This window comes from Genypterus blacodes, unplaced genomic scaffold (assembly GCF_046128005.1).
Source record: "Genypterus blacodes isolate CSIRO-AG114 ecotype Tasmania unplaced genomic scaffold, CSIRO-AGI_Gbla_v1 ptg000094l_1, whole genome shotgun sequence".
NCBI lineage: Eukaryota > Metazoa > Chordata > Actinopteri > Ophidiiformes > Ophidiidae > Genypterus > Genypterus blacodes.
This window is the reverse complement of record NW_027466898.1, coordinates 2,445,240-2,473,007: the sequence shown is the minus strand read 5'-3', so window position 1 is coordinate 2,473,007 and position 27,768 is coordinate 2,445,240. Positions and strand designations below refer to the sequence as shown.

General features: G+C 40.1%; 1 protein-coding gene across 1 annotated transcript in view; it reads left to right on the top strand.

Moving 5' to 3' along the window:
- klhdc8b (kelch domain containing 8B) overlaps positions 1-27,768 on the top strand; it is a 75,132-nt gene that overhangs the window by 39,931 nt on the left and 7,433 nt on the right. Inside the window, exons 3-5 of the mRNA XM_076159292.1 lie at positions 2,786-2,950; positions 5,213-5,437; positions 21,856-21,957. Of these exons, the coding sequence (XP_076015407.1) occupies positions 2,786-2,950; positions 5,213-5,437; positions 21,856-21,957 (492 nt within the window). The remainder of the gene's footprint in view (positions 1-2,785; positions 2,951-5,212; positions 5,438-21,855; positions 21,958-27,768) is intronic.

Sequence of the window (27,768 nt, the reverse complement as noted above, 5' to 3'; positions counted from 1 at the left end):
GGGGGCACAGCTGTTAGACTCAATCAAAGCTGTATGCTGATCTTGTGGGAGGAACAGAAAATGTATGTTTATTATACCTGATATGAAGTAAATTGTCGTTATCGACATGTCGAACTTTGCAATGACGTGTAGAGTCTCTTTGCATCGGCCAGTCGACTGTTTTATGCAACATTGTGACGGCTTTGTACTGTACACTTATTTCTTCACTTCAGGTGGTGACTCACTGGTCTGGCTTTGACGCATTTTAATCACTAAGCTGCCAAATAACCAGCCCATAATAATGGCCTGTGGGTTAAACTGAGGTTGCCATGGAGTCTCCCAGGGCGATGGGCAGGGAAAAGCGCACTGTTTCCTTAATTAGAGGAGAGTGCGTATGATTAGACCAAGGCAGAGCCAGAAGAAAGGACAAACACACACGCAGACACACACGGACATATACACAAACAAATAGTCAGCTGCGGCTTTGCAGAGTTCAAAGGCACAACAAGTGTGGGTGGACAGTGAATATCAGCATGAGTCCAGTATTAGTCAGGCTTGGTGGACTGATGCTTAAATCAGGTTGCAGTGCCAATAATTCTGGATGTATAGAAATAACACGTGTTAGATTCTCAGATCCCTCTTTGACCTGTTTTTCTGAATAATTGTGCCCCATGAGCTGCAACCAGAAGGTGGAAAGTTACTTTAAGAAAGTTTTCTACTAAATTCTACTAATTCTATTGAATTAAAAAGACAAACATTGCAAAGCAATTCTTCTGTATTTTGGCATGATACTTTGGCCACCATTATCTCTGTGCCTGGATGCGGTTGGATGGGCATGTCAGGACTTGTGTTTTCACCTCGCATTAAAAATGTTTTTGCTGTCTGGATTCTCAGGAGATTGATCGTTAAGCTATTAATCTATTGTCTATGGAAAGACAGTGAGAGAAACAGTGTGTGGGGTTCTACAGCACGATTGAATTAGCTGGATTAATTGATTATTATTTATTCTAAATACATATAGTCAAATGTTTGATATAATCAACATGTCCGCATGTTGTGGTTTATTGCCAGATAAACAGCAACTCCTACAAAGTGCACACGTTAATGTGTTTTCAACAATTAATCTCAGTGAAAACAGGTTGTGGTTCTATTGTACATGGCAACACTTGTCATCCGGCTGGAGGAAAGGAGCTTTTTGAAAGAATAAAAGCTCCGGCAAGCAATTTATTCTAACAGACATTTTGGCAGTTATGCTCTTTGTGCTGTTTTGATTGATTTACACAAACACACACACACACACACACACACACACACACACACACACACACACACACACACACACACACACACAGAGGAATAGGAAGTGAAAGATTTTTTTACAACTACGTCGAGACATGTACACACAAACATTCTCATTTTCATTTAATCTACTTGGGTTCACCCGTTGCTTTTGTGGATTCTGTTTGGTGCACACACACGCACATGTGTCCTTCACTTTAGGCTTTGATGTGTAAATGATGAAATGTCTCTGAAAGGATACAGCTTAACTGCCAAACAATCCTTTCAGGTAAACAATTACAATATAATTGGATGCCTGATGTTTCCTCTTTATTGTGCCACTGGAGAAAGTTGTGATAGATTTCTATTTGATTATTTAAGTACGCTAAACATGTTGGGAAGTTTAACAAATAGTTAAATTATTACAATTATCTCAGGAAAACAGCAAAAAAAATGCAATATTCCACATCCTCTCTCAGCTTCTGTTGGCCCCCACTTTTTAAGTATTCAATGGTCATTATTTTCCTTGGTACAAACAACCAAGAAACAAAATTCTGAAAGTCAATTTTATGTCATTAAAATGTTTGGACAACATGTGTTATCATATTTTCAAGCACGTGATCACACACAACACATGTAGTTCATTTGTGCCATATGTGTGCGGGCACAATGTTTTCCTCTCGTGCTGCCTTCCACCTCGTGTCCTTGCTGTGTCATTCATTTTATGTGCAACAGTAAAATCAGATTTACTGTCATGAGTGCTGAGCTGCCTGGTGATTGCTCTTATGTTCTGCTTCATCCTAGCTGACAGATTTATTATTGCTTTATTCTGCCCTGTTTAAATCAAACTGGATCGGTCATCTGTTAGTGTGACTGAGACGCTCTCAACGCTCATCCTCTCCCTTTGTCCATTCTCTCCCTTTCATCCTGTCTGTCCCTCACCTTCCTGTTTGTCTCACTCCCTCCTGTCTGTCTGTCTCCCTCCTTCAGTCATCACAACTTGCTAATAAACGGTTATTTCCTCCTCCTCTCCTCCTCTCCTCTCCTCTCCTCTCCTCTCCTCTCCTCTCTTCTCCTCGCCCCACTTCTACCCTCCATTGCCTTTATCTCTCAATTTCCTCTCTCACCCTTACAATATTTCAACATAATCGCTACAGCTGCTATCTCAGCACTTTTACTCTCCTTTTTCATCCTTCTCCTTTGAAATGACACTGCAATAGTTTGATTTCGTCCTTGGGAAAGTCACCCGAGGGTCATGTGGAAGTTTCTCAGACACTGGCATAAATATTGTAAATTGTTTTGACGACTGTAGACAGATGAGACGAATAGGGAACATGACAGGATTAAAGGCCAATGCATCCGTTTCTTTGACTGTTTGGGTTGGAGAGCAATGTGCAATAGTTTCCTTATTTTACCTCATGGCCTCCTGCCAACAACCTTGATAACAAAAACACATTTATATTTGAGCTGACAGCATGTTGTGAAGCCAAACACTATAGTTTCCTTTCTGTTGTATTTGTCTCTTCAGATGGTAAGGCGTATGCTTTTGGGGGTATGGGAGCAGACACGGCGCCCCAGGCCCTGGTCCGGGTCTATGAGGCAGAGAAAGACCAATGGCAGCCGCTGACTTCAATGCCCACGCCGCGGTACGGAGCCATGCCTGTCCTAAGAGGAAACAAAATCTATGTGATGGGTAAGAGATCTCCTTTTCATTTTATAATCAAGTTTAACCTTAATACTGTCAAGCTGCAGGTGCTTTGCTCTGTCCATGCTGCTTCATTTGTCCAACACTAATGTGCATTTTTCACCATAAGTGTTTAAAATCTGTGACTTTATTTGCCTGATTGTTTTAGAGCTGTGAAAGGTTGAGCCAATGAAAGGAGAGAACTAAATCCCTCAGGTCAGATAAGGCCCCTCAAAGCCTTGGTACAGATTATGTCAGAGGGAGAAAGAGGAGAATAAAATGAAAAAGTGAACTGAAAATAGAAATTAACCATGCACCAACTGTACACTTGTTTTTGAGCCTGATGATAATACTGCCAGTTTGAGTGGACGTCTGGGATTGGACAGATTACATTTGTTCTCATTCAGTCACTTTGGGTTTGCTGTGAGCTGAAGCTTTGACACTTTGTCTAAATGCTGCATGAATGCTGAGACAGAACTTGAATTTATTTAAACAAAACCTCACCTAATTAGCTCACTGAAGAAACATTTGGCCAAAAGATTGATGCAATTTACTACAGGGTACAACAATTACACAGTTTGTTACAGTTTTAATATTTCAGCATCGAGGTAATTGGAAACAAGAAATCTGCTCGTTCCTGTCTATGTTTGGTCTCGTGTGTCTGCCCTGTGGGATGAAAAGGCCACTTCAAGTCCAGTTAAGATGCAGATATAAAAATAGCCAAGTTGATCAAATGTATTTCCTTACATTGTGTTAAGTAAAAGAAGAGGGAGAAGAAGAAAATGAATATTCATTTGACACTGTAGACTGTGCTGATGGTTGCTGCACCACAGGACATACTTAAAACGCTCCCTCTGACTTTAATGGTGTGCAAACATTTACACCCTTTGCTGGGAGAAAAAGCATTTTGAGAATAAAGTGTAATCTGTACAGCTGTCCTCCACAAAAAGGCTCCTTATTGATGTATGAGCACTCGTATAGAACAAGAACGCAATTTATTAATGGGTGTAACAACACACACGGGCGCAATTTGATTATGTGGCGTGAATGTTGTCTTTGTTGTTGTGGTTGTTTGCTGCATTTGCAACTGTTATCAAAATGATGAATATGTTTTCCCCCCTCCATTTGTTTGTTTTCTTCATTTGCATTTCTTTGCTGCCTTGCAGTAGAGAGTTTGTACTCATTTGCAAGAAACTCAGGGAAGTTCGGGAAAAAATGTGTTATAATTTGGATCTGAAAATGAAGCGATCATGAGAATAAATGATGTTGCTTAATCTTTATGTGTGTCTGGCAAATGAAAAAGCCCCTAAGTCATTTGTGTTTGAGACAAACAACCGCTCCAGATGTTGACCGCTGAACCCACAAATGTCTGACCAATGAACACATTTAAATGCGAACTGGATTAATGAGTAATTCAAAAAACATTTTAAATGATAGTGATATATATATTAACCCGTGTAGGCTCAGCTGTGCACCACAGAGATGAACAGGTTCTTCCTGTTCCTTCTCTCACATCACTCCAGCTCTAATCCTTCCCACTCAGGATCTCTGTCTCACTCCAGCTATTGATCTCCACGCCTCACTACCCACTCTAGTTGACCCTCAATCACTCTTTTCTCACACTCCTACACATTATCCAGCTCTTTCCTCTCTCCTATTGTACTTTCTCTCTTATTCACATTGTCTCATTTCCTTGTCTTTATATGGTTCTGTCTCTTCGTCCCTTCAATCCCTCCCTCCCCTCCCTACTTCTCTTAAATTGTCCAATATGTCCATCAGCTCCAACCCTCCTCCGCCTTTCACTTCTACTCTGAGCCCATTAAATCCTCTCTAAACCGCTTGACTGTACAAGGTTATTATATGATTTGTAGATGTAAGCAACATGTTGCTGTCCTAGGGGAGCACTGTGCTGCTGTGTTTGGCCTTCAGTCCAGGATTAAATATGGTCCCAGTGCTTCTCTGACTTGTTGCCAGGTTTGACATTAATGCAAATGAACTTATTTGACAGAAGCAGGGCAATAAAAAGCAATGAAAAATGTGTCTGTGGGGAAAATATTGTTTATATATACACCAAATGTGTATCTACAAGCATAGCTGACACCCATGAGTTTGTTCACATAGTAAACATTGTAGTATTCCCTGAAATGTCACTTTTATAAAGTATTATGCTGAGATGTACATCTACGCCACACATTGCGTCAAATAATCCAGAAATGTTTCAGTATATGTCCTTTAGGAGGTAAATGAGGATCTTTTGCCTCCCCCATCCAGGTGGTCGCCAAGGAAAGATGCCAGTGACGGCATTGGAGGCGTTTGATCTGGAGGTGAAGAGTTGGACGCGTTACCCCTGCATCCCAAGCAGGAGGGCGTTTTCATGTTGCGCTGCAAACGAGCGGAGCTTCTTCAGCTTGGGGGGCCTCCAGCAGCCAGGCCCACATAACTTCTACTCCAGACCTCACTTTGTCAACACGGTGGAAGAGTATGATCTGGATCAAGGTAAGTGGCGACTCTTCGACCCTCACACAGTTTTAATTTGATATATATGTTCTGAAGTTGCTATATTATGTCAACACCTCCAAGGGTATGACTCATTACCTTAACAACAGAATAATCAAATCTATTATTGTTCCTTTTTAGTATTTACAGAAGTTTCACAAATTCTGCTCTTAATCCCATTATTAAGAACAATTACAGAGCTCAGACAGAGCAGAGTTGAGCAGAGCTGCAGTAAAGTATGCTTGTTTTTCAAGGCAGACAAAAAAGAATTGTGTGTTTTAACCATTATCTAACTCAGTAAGTTGGCTGTTGGCTAAACAGTAAATCAACATTGAAAAAAGAGCAGAACATGCTCCTGCAGTGCCCCCTATGGGTTTTAGTTTAAGAGCATGTTGTATTTTGGGCGTCTGGGATATTTTTTACAACTTAGATCAATCTCACCAAGGACTCTGAGGTTTAGTGAGTGAGCTCTCAGTGGTTGGCATGGATATGACGGCAGAATTTCATCTGAACACTATCATTTTAAGCAATTTTAGCATGTTTTGTGATGCTGACATGAAACCCTGATCTGAGGATCTTACTCGTAGGTGGATCAGACCCTGCAGATGATAACACAGCCTGCAAATACCTGTTAAAATATATTCCACTTGAATATTTTCTGGTCTCCAGGTCATTGGATATCTTGCAGTAATAGATCATGGCAGCTGGGCTTTTTAATCAATAAAATGTTACTCATCCAAGGAGCTTCTTCTGTTCCGAGTTAGCTGGCACTAAACCGGCATCATCATCATCATCATCATCATCATCATCATCATCATCATCATCATCTCTGTTGTTGCTGTTTCAGTGAGTCTCGAGTATTGATTGACAGGGGAGTGAATACATCCACTGAAACTATTGCAGTCTGGACAGTAATTCATGGAAGTAAATAACCATTTAAACTAGTTGGAGAAAAGGTCAGAAAGAGAAATCGAGGCTTTGTGGCCGTTGCTCCATGGCCTGTGTAATCAGTCCTAATATTATTCAGGTTTCATTTTAATTTGTGCATCACATTCAGTCGTTTTGATTAGCAAGCATCTAATGTAAAACAACTAAAAATGAACAAAGCTGAATTGCAGCAGTTAGTCCTTCCTGCTGTCATCCATATCTCTGGTAGAATTTTGCTAATTGAGAATAGTTCTTCCATATATGTTTCTGTGTATTGTGTTCTCAAGTCCATATTTTCAGGCTCGTTTCTAATATTTGAACTCCAGGCTACTATTTACATGCACACATGAAACGGTGATGCAGCTGCTCATGATGATATTTCGGTTTAAACCAAAAGTGAGACTCTGTGCATGTGTGCCACATCTGTGTGTGTTCGTGTGGAACTAAACCCATGTGTGTATGATATGTGGTTGCACCCCGTGAAAGGATCACTCATCACTCATCACTCTGAGTATGTACCATGTGTGACTTGTGTAAATTAAATCAAGTCTACCCTCCCATCGGTGCACATTAACACTGCATCGTTTCCCACCTTCCCGTGCCTATCAGCATGCGATATAACATTTAATTTGCTCTGAATCCTCCCTGTTGTGTTGAATTGTCTCAGCTTTGAGGGATAATAGGTTTTCAACTATCTTTGCTCATTCTCACCTTGTGTGTGAGCATGAGCTTGGACTGAAATGATGAAAGAGTGCATCACACTCCTTTCTTTATACCTGCAGTTTATCCTCAAATGGACCGTAGATAACGTGAGACACTTACCATTACACATTTCATGCATGTGTGTCTGTTTCTGCTTAGCGCGTGTGTGCCTAATTTGTACTGCAGCTCTCGTGTCGTTTTATGGTCTGGATTTTATCTTCATTACTGCTGGTTCATTTCAGTTCTTCTGAGTGCGTCCTCCTGTGCACCAGGGAGTAAACAGGCTCGGCAGCAGCAGCACGGTGATTGGCACACAGATTGTAGATCAAGGGAGAGACAATACACTGCATTTATCTTTAGTGTTTTTCTGATGCTGTAGAAGCAGAACCTTTCAGGCTGTGATTGTAGATTAAGCAATGGAATAGAAGAGACAATAAGAAAGGTGTTCATGATTTATATTTATACACTTCACATGATTAAGTTTCTCTATGGAATGTTTAGTCAAGATGTATTGTCAGCAGTTTATGGTTTATTCTGAAAGGGAGCTTTTGTATAATAGTGGTCCTAATTGAGGTTATAACCCACTAGGCCTGTGGTATTAACCAGTCGGTTCTTTAGATGTTCATTTTGTACATTCTCCAAAATGTTTTAATCAAGGTGATTTGCATTTAAATGTCTCCACATCAGTATTCAGAGCAGGTGAAAAGCAGAACGGCATGCTGGGTTAATGGATGTTCTGGTCTTCAGTGTGTTTCATCGCTGTGTGTGAGGAAAGAAAGAGAGAGATATATAAACCTAAAATATGTCGGCAGATCAGTGCGGCACGCAACCTCAGTTTGGTTTCAACAGCACCTGTAAACATCACGACTGTCGTATATTAAGTGCACAGTTTTCACTGCTGTTACACAGATAGGTATGCATCCGACCCTTTTGGATTCATAGGTGTGTGTGAAAGGTTTGTCATTGCTGGAGCCACAAGGATGCATACAGGGCAAGGATGCCTGCCAGATTTGTATTAATGCTCTCAGTTGATGTGAGAGCACAATGGTACTAAATATCAGGGTGAACTTCTACCTAAGCACTCGGGTTACTCGGGAACAATCAGAGCTTTCCAAAATAAAATCGGCTTCCTCTATCCAACCATACATCAGCTCTACAGTCCCGCTGAACAGGGCCATAATGTAAATAATCTGCCCCCGCAGGAGACGAACACCCCGTTTAAACAGAGGAGAGTTTAGTTGATTCAGTGCCTTCTTCACTACATGACAATGTTTGGACAGCGTTTCAATTTATTGCCCAAACATTTATTCTGCCGGCTTTGACAAAACCAGGACTGGGGAAAAAACTCTATACCGTGTTCTCTGACGGTAGAATATGCTACAGCCATAATAGTGTAGCAGGAGAATTCTGGTGGGATAAACTCTCTCTCCAGGCTGCATTGCCGTTGTACAAAACCAAAGCTGCAGTTAATTCAGTTTACAACTTGATTTGTCACCAACATGGCAAGAGCAGTCTGCAGAACAGCACTTTACAACACAGTGAATCTGTGTCATGTTCCCACTAACTCAAGCTATCAAATAGTACTGACTATTACAATCAATAAAGACTGGAAACATGGAAAATAATCAACATAAGAACATATTATTATTAAAGTAATCAAAGGATACATGATGGTCCTATAAAAGAAGTATAATGAGCAGCAATTTGAATATATTATAAATGAATAATTAGCATTTCAAAGCAAATACCAATTTTTGGCATTTGTATATGACATTAATATAATTCAGTATTTCAACGCAGAGCAGAAGCAGAATTGTACATTTACACAATTTTGCAACACAGTCGTCTTCATGAATTAGCATAAACATTGTTATCATTGTATTAAGAGTTCTCCATTCCACCTTATTTCTGTTCCCGTACTGGCAATCTTATCTTCTGTACACTCACTTTTTTTTTCTTTCAATCTATTCGTTACAAAAAATAATACATTACATCATTCCCCAAAGATTTGTTCTATGCGCCCATTGATCTTATTTCTCTAAAATTTACTTGGAAAATGGAAACCTTAAATGTTGAAACAGCAGATAAATGGATTGTGTGATCAAATATGACAGAGAGTAACATTCTTACGTTAGTATAAGACAGCACAATGAAACAGGATTATTAATTAGTATATTAAAATAATCGCGCGGTACCAGCTTTAACTCATGTTCCCCCCCTTTGTTACCACTTAGTGAAAGATGAAAGTTGGCAGCATTCCATTAACGGTAATGATGAGACTTGTAAGATACCAAAGGTTCTATCAGCCGTCTTCACCTCATTTCCATGAATTGGTGGTTTGATGGAGACAGGAAATCATTAATTTCAATGAAGGATGTTCCATTGGCAATAACAGATCAGTGCACTTATGGCTGTCAACTCCAGGGTTGATAGACTTGCTTTGGACTGTTTGAAACATTCATTCTGGGAGAACAACACACAAACAACTCTGAATTGGGCCAAGTGAGTTTGGGAGCACATAGGCAGGTTCTCATAATGTTAGAAAAGTCTCACTCCAAATTCTCAGCTGTTTGATCTCACAGATGAATTATTATGCTACATTAAATCTTTCAGGTCAGTGAAAATCTAACATGCAGACCTCTGACACATTCCATTTTGTTCATATTTCTGTCCGATTCAAATCGTTTTGAAAAGCCTGTGGCAATGAATGAATAAAAGATCAGTACAAAAACTCAATGAAATATCGATCCACTTCACTGTTACATTTGTTATGTTTTTACCAGGATTTAAAAGCCATTATGTTGAGCAAAATATAGATTAATATTCGGTTTAAATGGAAGAGTCTTTATTCTAACATTCACTGAAGTGTCCTACCCAGGCAGGGGTCAAACTAATTGACCCTCAGTATGGAAAGTTATCCTCTAATGTTACTGCTGTGCTAACATCTGTTTGAGCAGGCCTGGTAATTCAAAATAGGACAATGTGATAAGAAATGAAAAACACGAAAAGATAAGATTAAAGATAGGAAAAAGAAATACTTGTTTTTTCAAAGTGAGAATTATTTAAAATTAGCTGTTTTAGTCTAACAACTCACTGTTCTGATTCAAGGCTTCCTAATCATTGGTTTCTTTTAAAATGTACAATCTTTTGGTGTACATAATGACACAAAAGTCAAGGTCATGTTTGGAAAATGATTCTAGGTGCACTGGTGGAATCATGAGTTTCAACCCTATGGAAAATAAGAGGATACAATTCCCTTATTGTTTTGTCTCTTTGAAGCTGGAACACAGATTACGCTGATGTTTTAAGGTACTACCAGATTATTACTTTGATTCTTCCACGACGATGGCTTGTAGAAGGATTGTGCGTTGTGTTCTTTTCTATCACCTTTTCTTTGACTTCACTCTGCCCTTGTCTGTCATCTATGGTGGGTCACAGTGTCTACTTTGTCCCTGCGGCCTGTCTCAGCTTGAAAGTCATACTGGGTCATTTGGCTGAGGATTTCAGTAAAAGTTGATATGGATTTTGCAGCTTTCATGGGCACTAAAGTCTTAACTCTGCCTGCTGGTAAACCTGCTTCCCACGCCAATCAAGTGCACCCCTCCTAAGAGCCTGCCAACCATTTTTTTGTGCTGAAAATGTGTGATGCACACATCTTTCACTCTCTCTCATGAAAGAACCACTTATTTCTGCTGTGCTTAGTACTGAATGTAAATATGATTTGTTTTATTAGGGGCAATGTAAGTTTCTGTAAGATTACAGGGCCTGGTGTTGGTTTTATTGCCCTTTAAAGGTTTTTGCTCAACTCACACAGTCCTCCTCCTCTTCCTCGTCCTCTCACCTCCAATTCACACTCCCCTGGCTTCTCACATTCTTCTTTACATTCTCCTCCCTGCTTCTGTTTCATATTTTTGTATCATAATCCCTCCTTGCCATTGTCTTCTGTGGCCCTGCTGAGGATGTACAGCTTTCATACTCTCGCCTCTTCTGTCTTCATCTACATCGAATTGTAAACTGTTTTCATCTGCAACCCGCTGTTCTAATCCACCTCACATCACACTGTATTTGCTTCTGTGCCTCTGCTGATTCACAAACAATTACACAATAATCAGCTCAGTGACATTCCTGTTTTTCATTATCATGTTGATTAGGAGAGAAGTTTAGATGGTGCATTGTTAAAGAAGAATAGACAATTTAAAGCTCTCGTATGCTGTTTAACTGAGTCACATTCACTTTCAATCCCTATGTCTCTCGCTCTCAAGCGAGGCTGATAATGAGCTTCATTTCCAAAAGTGGTATTGCCGTGGTTGTTCAGGGAATTGTAGTGGGGATGAAATGCAACAGGTCGTCACGGTGATTTGTTTTCAACCCACAGACTCGACATGCAGGATAACATTAAAGATGTGTTGTGGTGGTACACGAATAAATGTCAGTGGTTTTATGCTTAGTATATACACACACACACATATTTAAATGATCCTACAATGGAGGGGTGCTATCAATAACTCTAAGGTGTCATTATTTTAAGTATGAAGGTATTTCACCACAGAATAACCGTTACATACATGTGTTACATACAAGTGTTCAGGTCCGATTGGACATTCTGTCACACCAAGCCTATAAATAGACCCGAGGGAGTGCTTGCAAGGGAGGTGCTGTGTTGAGTGTGTGCCGAGTGTGTACGCTCAAACACACACTCTCATGCGTGTGCATTTGAGTACACAGTATGGTTGTAGCACATACTTGAATCGAGCTGTGGAAAGATATCGGAGAAATACTTCAGTCCTTCATTCAACAGTTCACATATCAGTGTAATAAGGGTAAATGTACTTGAGAGTCACGACTAAAAAGTAATCAGTGGTCATGGGGAAAGAATAGAGGGAAGGAACAGACAGAACACAGACAGTTTGAATGTTCTCCTCATACATTTCCTTCCTGTTGATTATTTCTACAATATATATGCACACAAATACTGATTATGGGAAAGAACAATATAGTAAACAAACAGTGTTTTCTTTAAATTCATTGCATTGATTTCTCACCCAAACATCCTGCACAATTGTTCACCTCATAAAACACCATCAAAATCAATTAAGTGTGAAATTTGTTTTCACATCATCTAGCAGGGTGTGTGTGTACGTCTGCTGTGTTACAAGACTGTCAAACTATGCCCTGCAGAAACATCGAGAATATACAAAAGTGTACAAAAGAGTACTTAAGTGCACTTGCAATATGATATTCAGTCACAAATCAGGCAACTAATGAAACAAACCCCAAGAGAGTGTGTTTAAATGAACGGAGTGCTGAGATCCGAAGAAATCGTTATTCCTCTGAAGCATGGCAACAGAAACTTGCATATGGAGTAGACTGTGGGTGGCGTATGAATAACTCAGTCATGGGAGTTTTATTTGGTGGGGCTTTATTACATCATTACATTTTAAGGCTGACATGGTCTTTTAAGCTGTAAGTTGTGTTTGAGACCCAAGTGCCGTGAATCCCAGTTTATTAGAAGAGCAAAGGGAAACAATCTGCCATTTTTCAGTCAGTGACACAACTTTAACTGTGCATTTAACAGCAGATCTGGTGTGACAGCTCATTAAAGCACCAATCTACATCCACTGAATATATTGGAATTTGTTTCAGTCATTTTTTGTGTTCTCTTTTATATACTTTTCTGCATACCAGACTAACTGTGCTCAATGTGGTGACCTGGATTTATTGACCACCGGGCTCTCCTCTGAAGCCTTGTTTGTTCCCGGAGAAAAGAAAGATGGATAGGAAAAGGAGGAGGAGGAGAGAGAAAGTCTGAATCATCTGTCAGGTGAACTCACATCAAGAGGGCTGAAAGATACTTGACGCGCCTCACCGCCCTGAGCGCACACATTCGACTACACACCGCTGACTTAATCACAACCTTTCAATATCCTTAAATGTACAGCTGCGTCGTCTCTTGTGATGACCTTGTCAAGGTGACATAATCTGTCCTAGCGGCGTGTCCTCCATTGTAATGTTTACATTAGACCCTCCATCCTCCTTCAGTTTGCACTCAGCTTGTGCTTGACCGTTAGTGGGAATAATCCTCTCGCTCTTCTCGACCTTGTGTTTTTGTGTAGATGTATCTTAGTGTTCTCTGTCACTGCTCTTTCTCTTAGACATACATATAGCAGACACAGGAAAATCCAAATGCCTTATTACTCAATTGTTTAACCAGTAATATTACAACGTTTTTTAATTAATTTTAATGCGGCTGCAAGGTGTTTATGTGGTCACAGTGGCCAGTTTATGCCATGAGATTTTGAATGAATATACTATATTGCAACTGGAATCTACATTTTATATCATTTTTAATGGAAAAACTGGTGAAATTCAAATGAATGCATGCAGAACTCAGACTGTAGAAATATCAAGTGCAGTACAAACACTCATAAGACTCATAATCAGCAGCTCCTTTGCTCAAGCTGTCACTGAGCTGACCTCACTGCTTGATGACTTTGTTTACTGTAACCAGAGCGGTAACCACACCCACATTTATCCACTTGATGACATTACACGTGGGTAGACAGTTAACATACTGCTCTGACTACGCATTCTCTGTTCACACATCCCTCATAAGACTTCTCGGAACTGTTGAAACTGTAACAATTGCTATGACTTGTCTATCAACTGGCCTAGCTGGGTAACAAGTAAATGACACGCTTCCACATCATTTGTCCTGCTTATTGCATTTCTACAATTCATTCTTACATGTATCAAACTTAATATTGTAGTCTGACACAGTGTGGCATGCAGTGACTCATATTTCACATATATCCCTGAATGCACAAACACACACACACACACACACACACACAGACACAAGCTCGGCATGGACATGGACGCAGATACAAAGGGCTGCGTTTCACACACAGCTGGCTCCAGCTCTAATTGAGGCAGGATTTGGCTTTATTCACTTTCTGCCTCATTATCGACTGTAACTGCGAGGAAGTTTGCGACGGAGGCGAGTGGAGACAAACTGCGGTATTTTTTGAACGTCAGCGAGATGCAGTGAAATGAGTTTAATAGAACGAACCATTTTGTGTGAGATAAAAGTGGAAAGAATGAAAGACAAAAGAGGGAGCCTCAAACTGATATGTTATCTGTAGTCACAGATTCACCTTAAAACAGCAGCTTTCATAGTTTTGCTTGTTATTCTGCCACTGTCAGAGCAGAGCCAGAGCCAATGCTTTCTGGGACAATCAAATACATTTGTTCAGCTTCCTGCTAATTACATCTCTTTCTATTAATGTCTGTAGAATGATTATGTTGTGCAATTCAGTGTTGCTCTCCTTCATCTGTGTGAGAGAGACAGACAAGCGATGATTCAAAGCTCTTTCTCACTCTCTGAGTCATTTTTTTGCCATGTTTACACTCTCTTTTCCCCATCTCCCTTCTTGTTACTCTGAGGATATTTCAAGGGAATGGGATTTCTCACTTTTATTCTGTCTTTGGCTTGCACAGGTCTTTCACTCTGACACCTTTTGCTGTTTCTCCTTTTGCTCTCTGCCAAGCTGTGTAAGTAGCTGATACCATTGGATGAGCGCTGTCTCTCCTATAGATGCATCATGGTGATCACATAATCCTTGATATTTTACCATGGAATGTTGCAGAGGCACAGTGAATGTGAAGGGAATACCAGGTTTCATTTCATTGCTTACAAGGAGCAATAAAAAATAAGAAAACATGCCCAGTGCAAAAAAAGATAAAGATGAGAAAAAACTACTATCACAGTTTTATTGGAGGATGCGAAAAAATCTGTCAAGACAACAATTAAAATAAATCAAAATGTAAAATCAAATCATGTAGATATCAATAACTCTCCCTGCCTGTTCAGTCCAGCCTGTAGAACATGGTGATGATGTGTGATGTGACTGCAAAGAGTAAATCTCTTTAGTGGAATGTAAGCATAATGTGCTAACCTTTTACTACCAGCCTATACCGTTGAATAACTGCTCCCAATGTTGTTTTTCAATTATTAACATCTAGGCATTTGAGATCACTACTCTTCCCTGTATCTTCATTTGGATCTGATTACTAAATGAAGCCACTTGGAGCTGCTTTCAGTTAGTGAATGTATGGATTCTGTCCAGCAACAGCTTTAAGTTGTTTGTAGTCTGGAAGGTTCAGGATCAGTCTTACCATTACAATGGAAATGGAATGGAATGGAAATGATTAAAGCACATCAAACAGTAGGTCCACCCATCTAGCATGAATATTAACAGTGTTTCTGGGAGGCCAAGGAGTCTCCTTTGGAGACCTGGATGAAAACTCCAGCTTGTATGGTCCAGGTAAGAGCAGGATGAGACCCCTCGCTCTGCTGCTCTTCAGTGTCACCTAAAAGCCTAGTGGGTAAGCCTGGGCTGCTATAATCCATTTGAAGTATCTTCTCCGGCGTAACCTGATCCACCTTCAGCTTATGCATCTTGTGTGGAGATATACGTGGTTCTGACATCACAGCTTGTGCTATTAATAAACCGTCCATGTGTCATGTCTAAGCACACTTAAACATGGGAAGTTTTCACAGCACTGCAGAGCGATCTCTGGATTTCCACAGTGCTTTCCACATCCCCTCAATCCTCGTAAGACATGCGGATTAGTGCATCGATCCCTGTAATCGATAGTAGAGCGCTATTAATCAAACCTGTGTTGCAGCCAAGGTCTCCGGCTGTATGTGTGTGATGTGTGTGTGTGTGTGTGTGTGTATGCGTGTGTCCCAGGCTGTGCAAGTGGATGTGATTATCCATCTATCCCAAATGCTAATTCATTCCAGAGCACAGGGGAATAAATTTACTCAAAACATAAAGTGCAGAGGGAAAGAGAATGTTCTAGCAGAAATCCTGATCCAATAGGGAAGAATGCGGCACGACAATGAGAGTTTGGAAGGCTTTTTATAGCAGCGTATATGTGATTCAACAGAGCATAAAAAGAGCGGCAGAGATATGGAGCGCTGACAGAGGCTGCAGGATTTTTATTCATCTTCTTACACCCATTGTTTGTGACTCCATGTTGGCTGCTTGCTCGTGCATTGAATGACTGTTTTGGCAGACTGACCCATGGAGAGATGATAGGTGTCCACAGTGGGCGGATAGTCAAATGTCATTTTGTGACCATTCAAGATACTGACTGGTGTGTATCCAAACATACAGGGAGTGAATTCCCTTCAGTCTTTCTCTGACTTTGACACAATCTTTGTTACTTTTTTTTGTAAGGCAGCCAAACAGAATGTACTCAAAGTCTCAAAGCAGTATTTGGGTCCAGCCCTAGTTTTTATATTGCATTAGACATTTTATATAATGCATCATTTGTTATATACGCATGATTATATACTGTATATTGCATGTGAACCACTCTCCACTACTGTAAACATAATAAAAAAAACATTTAATGGACATGATTACATTTGCCTCCATAAATCTTCATAAAACTTCTTCATTCTTAATGTATGCTAATGTGGCTTTATATAGATATACCCTGCTGTTTATAGTTTAAAAGTGTTCCTAATGATGCACTGCATTATACATTATTCAAAATTGAGGTGAAAAACCATTGGGACTCAGTCCATTCCTGCCCTGCAGCAGCCGGAATGATTGACAGCTTGTTATAATGCATAATTTTACAGTGTGTATGGACATGTGTGTTTATTAGTTTTCACTTTGACAGGCTTGCTGCCTTCTAGACTGACCCAGCTGCCTTCACTACATGCTGGCACCCATTTTTCATATTGTGCAGATCTCATCTCAGTGTAATTGTCTTTACAGTATACCGTGACTTCATTGGTCTTGTCACCTAGCAGATGGAAATGTGTTCAACCATATGGTGGCGACGAGGTGCCATCATACTCAGCAGACCTGGATGTTACTCAGTTGAGCCTGTAGGGAAAACAAAACAAAGCCTTTGTGACAGTAATCAACCTACTTCCAAAACCTGGGATATATTAAAATGATCTCTTCATTGCATTTCAGTTTCAGTAATGCTGAGTGTGTTGATATTCATGTCTGAGCTTGTTCCTGTAGCAGAATATCACAAGAGTAAGATATTCTGTTCTTGATGAGTGTAATGTCTTAGGCTCCCTCACAATTATATTATAATAACAATATTGTGGCTCAGGTTTCAATTCAGCATAGATTTGACTAACTCATGAAACAGATTAGATCGGCCTAAGAGTGATGATATTGTATATTGATATTGCAATAGTATTTTCATGCAGAAGTTTCTTTATCACAGCAAGTTTTTTGCGATTTGTGATCTTAGGCTAAATGTTCCTTAAATTCCATTTTTAAAAAAGTACACTTTATTCCCCCTCCACTGCATTTCAAAGTTAAATACTGTAAGAGCACTATAGTTATCAAAAACATGATTTTAATCCAATACATTACATTACATTACATTACGGTCATTTAGCAGATGCTTTTATCCAAAGCGACTTACAATAAGTGCGTTCTTCCAAAGGTAGATAAAAGACAGTACAGAAGAATCACATTTTTAAACGATTGTATCTTAAACAATTTGACATACTTTTTTTCCCATTTTTATCTCCTGTGTTGGAGAATTTAATCATGATTGGTTTCTGCTCCTACACGTGATTTTTGTTGTTGTTGTTGTTGTTGTGCCTAAAATATTCAGTACATTTCTGCCGTTCAGATTGTGATCCCAGAGACGACCTGTTGTCATCCTCACCTCATTTCCTTGCCAATATCTTCCCATTACTGTCTCATGATGGCATTTTGAGTTGAGTGAGAGGGATATAACTGCATCTGTGTGTGTGTGTGTGTGTGTGTGTGTGTGTGTGTGTGTGTGTGTGTGTGTGTGTGTGTGTGTGTGTGTGTGTGTGTGTGTGTGTGTGTGTGTGTGTGTGTGTGTGTGTGTGTGTGTGTGTGTGTACATGTGTGTCAGCATATTTAAGAGCAAACAAGGGAATTGAGTAAGCAGTGAGAGTACACATTTTTGTTCTCCTACATGCATATCCTGTCTATCATTCACCTATCTTACACCTTTCACAGTATGTATGCATGGTCATCTGTTTGTGTGTGTGCGCTCCTGATTCTTGAGTCTCTTATGCCTCTCCCAGTGTGTGTGCCTGACTTATTGAGCATGGTGACAGGCACAGAGTGAGGTGCTGGTGTCTGAGAGGGCGAAAGAGGAGAGGGAAGGCGATTGATTCGGAGCTTTAAATAAACCCACTGTCCTCTCCTCCAGCTGAGTCCACCAGACAGATATCTGCCCCACACGTCACTCAACACTCAAGCTTCCTCAAACAATGCCAGTGTGTATGTGTGTGTGTGTCTGTAGACATGCATGTGGTGGTGATGATGGTGTGTAGCTCCTGGAGTTGGTTTATCCAAAATTAACAAGCAGGGTGTAGGCCGAAGTTGATGATTGCCTACTCAATCTTCTCTCTAAACTTTGTAGTCGAATGTTATTAATCATTTGTGCTGAGCAATGGCTGCATCTCCTCCTCAGATTAGCTCGTTTGTCCCCTTTAAGGTTGCAGAAACATTCATGCAAAGCAGAAAGTGCGAGAAAGTTGATTGGCTCTCTAACTCTCTAGAGTTGGCACTAAAGTCCCAAGTCTAGACTGATATGTGCTTGCCAAGTTACAAATTATAAACTTGAGAAAATTGAGAAATTGATACCACTGCCCACTCTGGCGTGTCTCTGTAAAATGGTGAGTCATGAGAGAAACCATTCTGGTAATATTACTTTATACTATCATGTCTACAAATGCTTCATTTTCATCTTAATAACAGAAATAATGCCAATAAAGAACAACTGAATATCTAAGTGCATTAGAGTTGGGAAGTGTTTAGGTGGAGTTCTCCTTTTACTAGAAAAGCCACTTAGCCAGCTTGGCATATCTTTGACTTTAATGTCTTTATGAGCCTGTAAACACAAATGTGGTTGTGCTTATGTCTGTAGGTTCTGATATCTCAACCCTTTTGTCATTGAGAAAAACCTGGTGTGTGTAGGCCAAGGCTGTATTATCTTTAGTATCATAGCTGATGCCAAAGTGACTAGAAGCTGTTGTTGTCATCCCCTGAATATGGATTTGGGAGATTAACTAATTCACTGCACACATTTCCACAGTGGCATCAAGGTACAGAATGAAGTCCCTCTGAGTGGAAAGGCTCGAGTCTTCTTTGATTATGGCAAGTTGAGTCTGGAACAAGCAATTTTTTTGACAGGAGTCCAAGTTGAGACTAAGTCATTTGGACATGAGTTCACACCATGGCAGTAGCCAGCTATGAGGTCACCAAAGTCTCTGTAAGTATGTCAGAGTGAAGAGAACAACAGTGAACACAGCACCGGCAATATAAACATAAGCAAAGCAGCAGCTGACGGCTCTGAAGAACAAACAAGAATCATTCAAATACCAGTTATGTTAAATTGGAATTATATTAATAGGAGGAAATTCCACCTGTACTGACACTCCATAATATTTGGGTGGTGAACATACTGAAGACTCCAAAACCATCAAACCGTGACTGATCCCACTGAACTGGTGAGCTGTGTTCAAAAGCAAACCTAAAACTGCTTCAAATGCACGTTCACTTGTTTTTATCTCCTGATCCTTCCCTGCTATAATACTAACTGTCAAAAATGTATTTTTCAACCATAATTAATGTGTCTCGCAATTCTACAAGCTGTGATGGAGTAGAGCCAATCTGCACTTAAATTACAATCATTCATCACTCATACAACGGTTCAACGAACAGAAGGAGAAGAACCTCAAAAAGTTTCATGTCCTTGAATTCTATCCGGGTTGTGCGAACTCTTAATTTGCTGCCTGTTTCCTTGATGCTTGGATACTTGGCTGCACTGTAGGTACACCTGCAAACAAGCACCTCTGTGATATGTCAGATAACTATAGCTCTCTGGTGACGGTTAACGGGCCTGAGGCTGGTTGACTGTGTGGAACTAAGCTTTATTTATTAGTTCATCCTTCATCCATACAGTAATCAATACATCCACCTAATCCTTCTCTTTTCATGCTGCTTCTGCCAGCCAGGGTTCATACATTGGCAAGACTGACAGCAAGACAGAGACCCCCCATGTATGCCAGGGGCCTGAAACGAATCAATCCACTTCCCTCTGAAGTTCAACCCAAGGAGTCATTGACCTCCTGACCCTATCACACAGAGTTAGGTTGCTACCCTGCAGGGAATCTGCAGGTACCAATCATCATGGCACCATTGGGTGACCTCACATCACAGCGAGATGTCCTTAAGGTTCATATCTATGTGGAGTTGTCTGTTCCGCCCCCAAGTCAGTGAGGATTTCCTCCCACAGTCCAGTAAAAACCAAGTTAGGTGAATAATAAACTCTAAGTTGCATGTACATGTAAATGAGTTTGTCTCTCTGTTTGAGGCCTGTAATAGAATGGATACGCCGCTGTAGAGCATGGGTGGGGGGTGCATTTATGTATACTTTCAATTTCATTCTTTCGATGACTTCCCAGGCCTCAAAAACATAGGTGAGGAGTAAAACAAAAATTGATTTGTAAAAAGAGAAATGTTGTCATGTTGGTTTAGGTTTCTGTTGGATGTCATAATCTAATACAGACCCTGAAAGTCACATGTTTGTGTGTGTTCCACCGTAATTCATCAATGATTACAGTCGTATTTCCCTCTTCCTCTTTTGTCACATACATTTCAGGAAAATAGGCTCAACAGATCAAAGGAAGGAAACATTATTATGAAATATAGATAGATGAATAAGACTACAGTTGCTGCAGTGGTGCTGTATAGGCTGTGGATTCATTTGTTTTGTGTTACCAAGTCAAATAAGATGAAATATTAACACTAAACCTACTAAACCTCAATGCCTTTTGCTCAAACACATGGATTTCCACAACACTGTTAAATAAACGACTTCTGTCAAACCCTCTCAGCTCCTGCTCAGTTGTGACTCATGTTGCTGTGCGTCGTTACCAGAAGGTATCCACTGAATGTGCATAATTACAATACAATAAATGATCACCTTGTTCAGCACCCACGTGTGAATGACTTCAAATTAGGACCATTAGCTTGCAACACGTTATGGAGAAAAAGTGCCACAGCCACTGCATTCTGCCATCTCATTGTGTACTTTGTGTATCTATTTACCGGGAGTTTATGTAACATTTGTCTTTGCTACTGCGTGTGAAAACAAAACGACATGTCTGTACTGCAATTACATTCAACAAAGGCTGATGCGGATGCCTTGTTGTAGGGGATGTATGAGGGAGTAGTTAAGGCTCTGAGGCAGAACCACTGCAAATAAGAGAAACTAAATCTGCTGAGCTCGTCGACTACAAGCCAAGCAGAGAAAGAAAAAGTAGCACACAGACTCAGGTAGAGGAACAGATAAAGGAGAGTTAGGGAACTCCTGAGGCAAACCTTGAATTTTTTCAAATATTCATCTCTTTTGTGACACCCTCACTTTCAGTCTTTAGCTGCATTTCCTCCATCGTCTTTCTCTCTTATCTGTTTTACAGCAATCTCCTCATTATTTTGGGTTGTAAAATCATCTTCTGTTCAGATCCATTTCAGATTCTGGTTAAATAACTTATGGAAGATCAACAATGTCTGTCTGATTTATATTCTAGGTATCTGTCTGGCTTACTGTCTTTGGGACTATACTGTATAAATTGAGGCCTGCACTATATGAATAGAAGTGTAGCACATTTTTACCTTGACAGGAAGGTTGACCTCTCTGTCGCACTTGACTGACCTGGTCAAAGATGACTTACCTTATCTCCGTCTCTCCTCTGGCAGGTATCTGGATCAAGCCAAGCCGAACATCCAGGATGAGGGAGAAGAGGGCAGACTTTGTGGCAGGATGCCTGGGAGGAAGAGTCATCGTAGCCGGTGGTCTAGGTCAGCATTTCCTATTTTTCCTGTTTCAATTTAAGGACGAGGGAGGAGGAGAGAGAGAGAGAGAATAACAATGTAGTCAGTGAGTGAAATGACATTCCTGCACCAGTGTTAACTGTCAATCATTTTTACTATGGTAGCTTTTTGTTTTACAGTTATATGCACAGTACATGTTTGGAGTATTTTCCTGATGGTAATCAATTAACATTGTGACTTCCATTCTGCATACACACTGAACAAATAAAAATAAAATAGCGTTAAAATAGCATTATGCACTTTGGGAATGGGAAAGTATTAATGCATTAATGATATCAATGCAGCATTTACTCTCTATGGTAATTCTCAGTAGCCTCAAGTAGTAATTGCAAATGTTCAGTGATGTTCAACACTAAAAGGCCATATTATGGGCAGTACCAGGGTAATGTAAGGGAACATATTAACATTTCCCTCTTTCCTTCCCGTTTCCAAATATAGAAGTTGCTGTGTGCAAATTATTTGTGTGATTTAGAGCATGAAAATGCAACATGCCCTGTGTCTTTATGAGTTTCCTTTCCTGTTTTCTTTTCGGTGTCCTTTTTATATTACCTGGACATAAAGATACATGATTCAAAGGGATCAAAGACGCCTCTCTTAATTCCACTCTGAAGGCCTGGAAACAGAGAATCTGACTCTCACGTGTCATAAACTATTGACACGTAAAGCAAAAGGCCTAAACCATTTCCTGGAGAAAAAGATTGGTAGTTTGTTTTTAATAAGAAACTACATGATGACTTCAAGAAAAAGAGGTGATTTTTTGGTTGCATTTACAAAGATAGACATATATGAAATGACCTTGCAGTGTCACATTATTCATATATAAATATATATATATGTATGTGTACATTTAAATTAATTGATATATTACAAATGTTGCAATCAGCAAAATGTGCAGTGTTGGGGTTGCTTAGTGAGCAGAAACAGCCGGCGGCAGGACAGCATTATAAGAGAGCATATAGACACTAACAGCATTGATAAAGACTCCGCTAAGGCCCAAGTCCTTCAATTATGGTTCCTCCCCTCAATGATCCAATGTAACAAAGTATTACGCAGACCATGTCACTCCCACTCAACTTCGCCAGGAATATCAACATATACATAATGGAATATCTATCTAATGGAATATGATGGTAGCATGGGACAAACATTTTTCCCTGTATGTGATCTGTGCTTCATCCACAGCTAAGGCTGAACAAACACATACCGAACATACACACGCACACACAACACAGAATACAAATGCTCACACGCACACACCGCCTAATACATTTTTCATTAATTCCCTATTTTCTCCTTGACTGAGCAGCATTTGTTGAAGTAAATTTAGTGTGAAGACAGATTCAGCACTGTTACAAATTAATCAAAGGTCAGCGTTTTCCTTTGATGGCATGTTTGTTAAGCAGATATTGGCAGTCTAGTTCTTTGTAAAGGTGTGCATCAGCAAGATTAAACACACACATACACACACACACACACACACACACACACATACAGGCACACGCACACGCACACGCACACCCACACGCACACACACACACATACACACACACACACACAGACACTCACAGTTATTGACAGCTTCACAAGCCATTAATTCCTGTTAGAATCTCTTCCATTCTTCTCTTCCATTCAGCACTGCACACAAACACCAGCATCACCTGACAGTTCTCAGATTGAATGTATCTCTTTACTTTTTAATGAGACTAAACAACAAGACCAGCTACTGTAAACTTTACAGGTGTTATGACCTCTATAATTGAGAACCTTCACAGACAGAAGAATGTCTACGCTTCCTCCGCAGGAAGGTAAAGCTTTACCGCAGTTCTGAAAACAAATTTGTGCATCATGATCATACTAATAGGAAAGCATTTGAGTGGTGTTTAAAGACTATACTTGTTGATTTTATGACGTCATGTCTGTCCTCCTCTCTTCTGTCAGTGTGATCTGACATCGGCTGCAAAGCAATGAATGTCTGTGTGCGTCTGCATTTGTGTCTGTGTATGTATGTGTGTGTGTGTGTGTGTGTGTGTGTGTGTGTGTGTGTGTGTGTAGGGAGGTAGGCTGGGGAGACCGAGAGATCGTGTGGGACAAAGAAAGGAAAATGCCATTCTTGGCCTGCAGAGAAAGAGATACAGTGAATGCAGATTCAGCAGGCGGAGGAGTGGGAAAGGAAAGAGAGGAACGAGTGGGATACACATTTACATATAGAGCGTGTGCATGTGTGTGTGTTGTGTGTGCGTGCATGTCATCTGAGTATTGCTTGCCTCCTAATCCATGGAGAGATTGTAGAATTGTGAGTCAAAGATGATTTATTGCACATTTCAAATTCTCTGTTTTTTTAGAAAACACAATAAAAAGGGAAATTGTCTGTGTAAAGTCAAGTGAGTGTTTAAATGCCGTTAAATATGCAGCATGTAAATGTGTAGGTTAGGACTGACGTTTAAGATATTCCATTGTAAGGACTGCAGCGTTAAAACCAACTTTAATCAATATTTGTATTATTGAAATTAAAGCAAGTAACTCAGTGTCACTTGTAGTAACAAAACAACAACAATATTTTCTAGAGTATAGTTAAGTTGTCCCATATCCGACACCTGTGTTTACCTGGTTTAGACCTGAAACAACCCACATGTGCCACTGCAAAAGGAGGATTTAGTTTTCAATGTAAAAGTAAACAAAACACCACAATGGACACACACCAAGACACAGAAATGATTTGCTGATACTTGCACTTGTTGCATTATTTACTTGTGCATGTATGGAAGTGATCGTTCATAAGATGTCAGATGTCAATACCAATCACTTATAGCTGTATGCAAAAATAGAGCTGTGAATATCTGATCTCATGTGTTTTTACATGTTCACAATGCATAACTGATGTGTGTGACATTGTCAACACTCTTTCCAACAATAGAAGGCAGCTTCATTATGTAGCCGTGACAGCTCACTGTTCACACTCATTTGGCCATCGACAGGTAAAATTCATGTATCGTGCATTAGGAGTTGGTGGAGAACAAACCAGTGTTAAAGGTAGATAAATATTAAATATTGGATGTAGATTAATCAGGTTGACATGCATGTTTCATTTATGCTGAATAAATATAGAATATAATTTGCTAATGTCAGCCATAGCAAGTTTTATAGTGTCAGGACTGTGTGTTAGATGTTTTTATTGTGTGTTCTTCTGGCACATCGTGGACACAAATCAATTGCTAGGGTTTTAAATTTCACTTACAGTCAGTAATGCTGTACTTCATTTATTCATTTTCCACCACTTACCTGAGTTGGTGTGACGAAGGCACTATCGTAAATATCTTAAATAAGAAGAACAAGAGGACAGATATATTTCTACATTGTTAAGGCTTTGTTTCATGGGTTTTAGCTGCGCTTCAGAGTTGTGTAGAAATATTCCCTGGAAGATTAAATGTTCAACAGGCTGTGAGGAATTGCCCAAATGAACCCTCCTGTTATAAAAGCTTTTATTTGAACTGTTAATAAATAGCTTTAGAAGAGAAAATAGTACCCACAGGAAGGCCAACAGATGCTGAATCCAATCAGAGCAGCTTTTAATGATTAGCCCTTCAATAAAAAGGCTCTCCCTATCCAACTGAGGCTTTTTATTTTTATCCTTCTGTGTTTAAGTGTTCGTGCATAAAATCTTAAATACATGGACGGACTTTAACATTCTTAATGCTACTCTGTTATTACAAGAAGAAAAATTGCCACTTGTTTGTGCTGCCCATTCAGACACATCACTGCAATCAGTGTGTATCTGTATGTCAGCTGTGTATGGGCACTCATGAGTGTGCGTTTCCATCTTTCCTAGTGTGTGTCTGTGTGTGCGCGTGTGTCAACATGACTTTCTTCGCCACCTCTACCCACACACCCTCCGTCTGTCCATCTCTTCTTTGGCGCCTCTGTCTATTTCTGGCACAGCATCCCCATTAACCTACACCCCTCCTCATCTCTCTCTCTCTCTCTCTCTCTCTCTCTCTCTCTCTCTCTCTCTCTCTCTCTATCTATCTATCTATCTATCTATCAATATAATGAGCGCCCGACAACTGATTCCTGCATTAGACAGGGCTCTTCTGGCTTATGATGCAGGGTAATATATGCGTATGTGCTCAGGCGCCTCAGTTCATTATCAGGAATATGCACACACACACAGAGACTGGCTTACTCATTGAACACACACAGCAAACACCGCCACATTCTCATACATACAACTATCCGCGCATGTACCTTTCTATTTTAAAATTCACCCAAAGCCATGATAATTTAGAACCTTAATTCTTTAAATACGCTTATGGTCCATTTAACAGACTTACTGTATCTCTAACCCTCATATTCAACCTCATACTGCATTCATGAGCTTCTCTCACAGTCAGAGGACCTCTTTCTGAATAAATCAACATGTTTTCTTTTTTTTTCCTGAGATATTTTTGTCTGGTAATGAAGTCTTATTTCCATGGGATAACTGGTTAAACATCATCAACTAGAGCACCCACTCCCAGCTATTTCCAGCACACACACAGAGCCTGACTGGAACGAAAACAGCAGCAAATGCCAAGCTTGATGTCAGTGCTTCTTTCGCCAGCGCCGCATGTTACACTCACGAGCAAAAGTCTTTCAGGCTTTTGTATGGAGGTCTATTTTGAAACCTTTCTCATGCTTTTAATGTTCAAAACACATTGATACACTTCAGCTCTCCTTTGCTACAGCACAGCTGCGCACACAGGCCATTTTAGGTATTATGTCTTTCAGCTCAGCTACGGAAAAGCTTGCCATGTTTTGACGTCCCAGGTGCAAAAGCCTCATATGTATCAAACACAAAGCAGTCCCCAGCTCCAGACCCACGCTCTTTGTGTGTGTGTGTCAGCAATGAGCCAAACTAAAATTAAAACAATGCACATGCTGTGTATTTATGAGAAAAAGTCAAAAGATAAGGTAGGATGCATGTCAAAATAGAGGAAAAGAAAATTTGGAAAGGCAATGAGAGCAGGAGGGCTAAGAAAAGAAAGAGAGGACAACAGGCATAATAAAGGAACCTGGGGAATGGAAGAGACAGGCTGCGCTGGAAAGAATAAGAAGAGAGAGGGATGAAGACTGTCGAAGAAAGAATTTGATCGGAAAACAAAAAAAAGATACAAAGAATTTCAAATGGAATCAGTAGGTTGATTAATGGAAAAAGCCAAAATCAGTGAAGGAGATGAGGGAAAGAAAAATGGAAGCTAGTATAGAGGTCAGGAGGAGAGAAGGAGCAGCACAGAGGAGGAGAGAGCAGCTGATGAATTGACATGACGTCTGTGGGCACAGAATCAAAGCAGCAACGGGAAGCCTTTGAGCATCAACAAATCCTACGAGTATGCTGCTGCTGCTGCTGCATGTGTTTGTGTGTGTGCGTTTTAGTGTGCGTGTGTGGTGTGTGTACTGTGCATTTGTCTTCATGAAAGGGGACTGAGGCCTGAGCAAGACACGATTGCTTTGATCTAGCTGATTCGGTTATGTCGGTTGCTCTTGCCTTCCTTCTTCCCTTAAGTAGATAAACACACACCATAGGTGTGTATGGCATACACACACACCAGTCCACATCATTTGGAGACTTGCTGAGATGGGTGTCTCCATAGAAACGGCAACAACTTAATGCTGGGTGATTCATAATGAAAGCAAGGTTTTTCTCTGTACATATATTGTACTTTTGTGCTTTGTTAAAGGAAGAAATGTGTTACTTAGCGTGCAAAATACACAAACTCAAACTTGACATGATGATAAAGACAG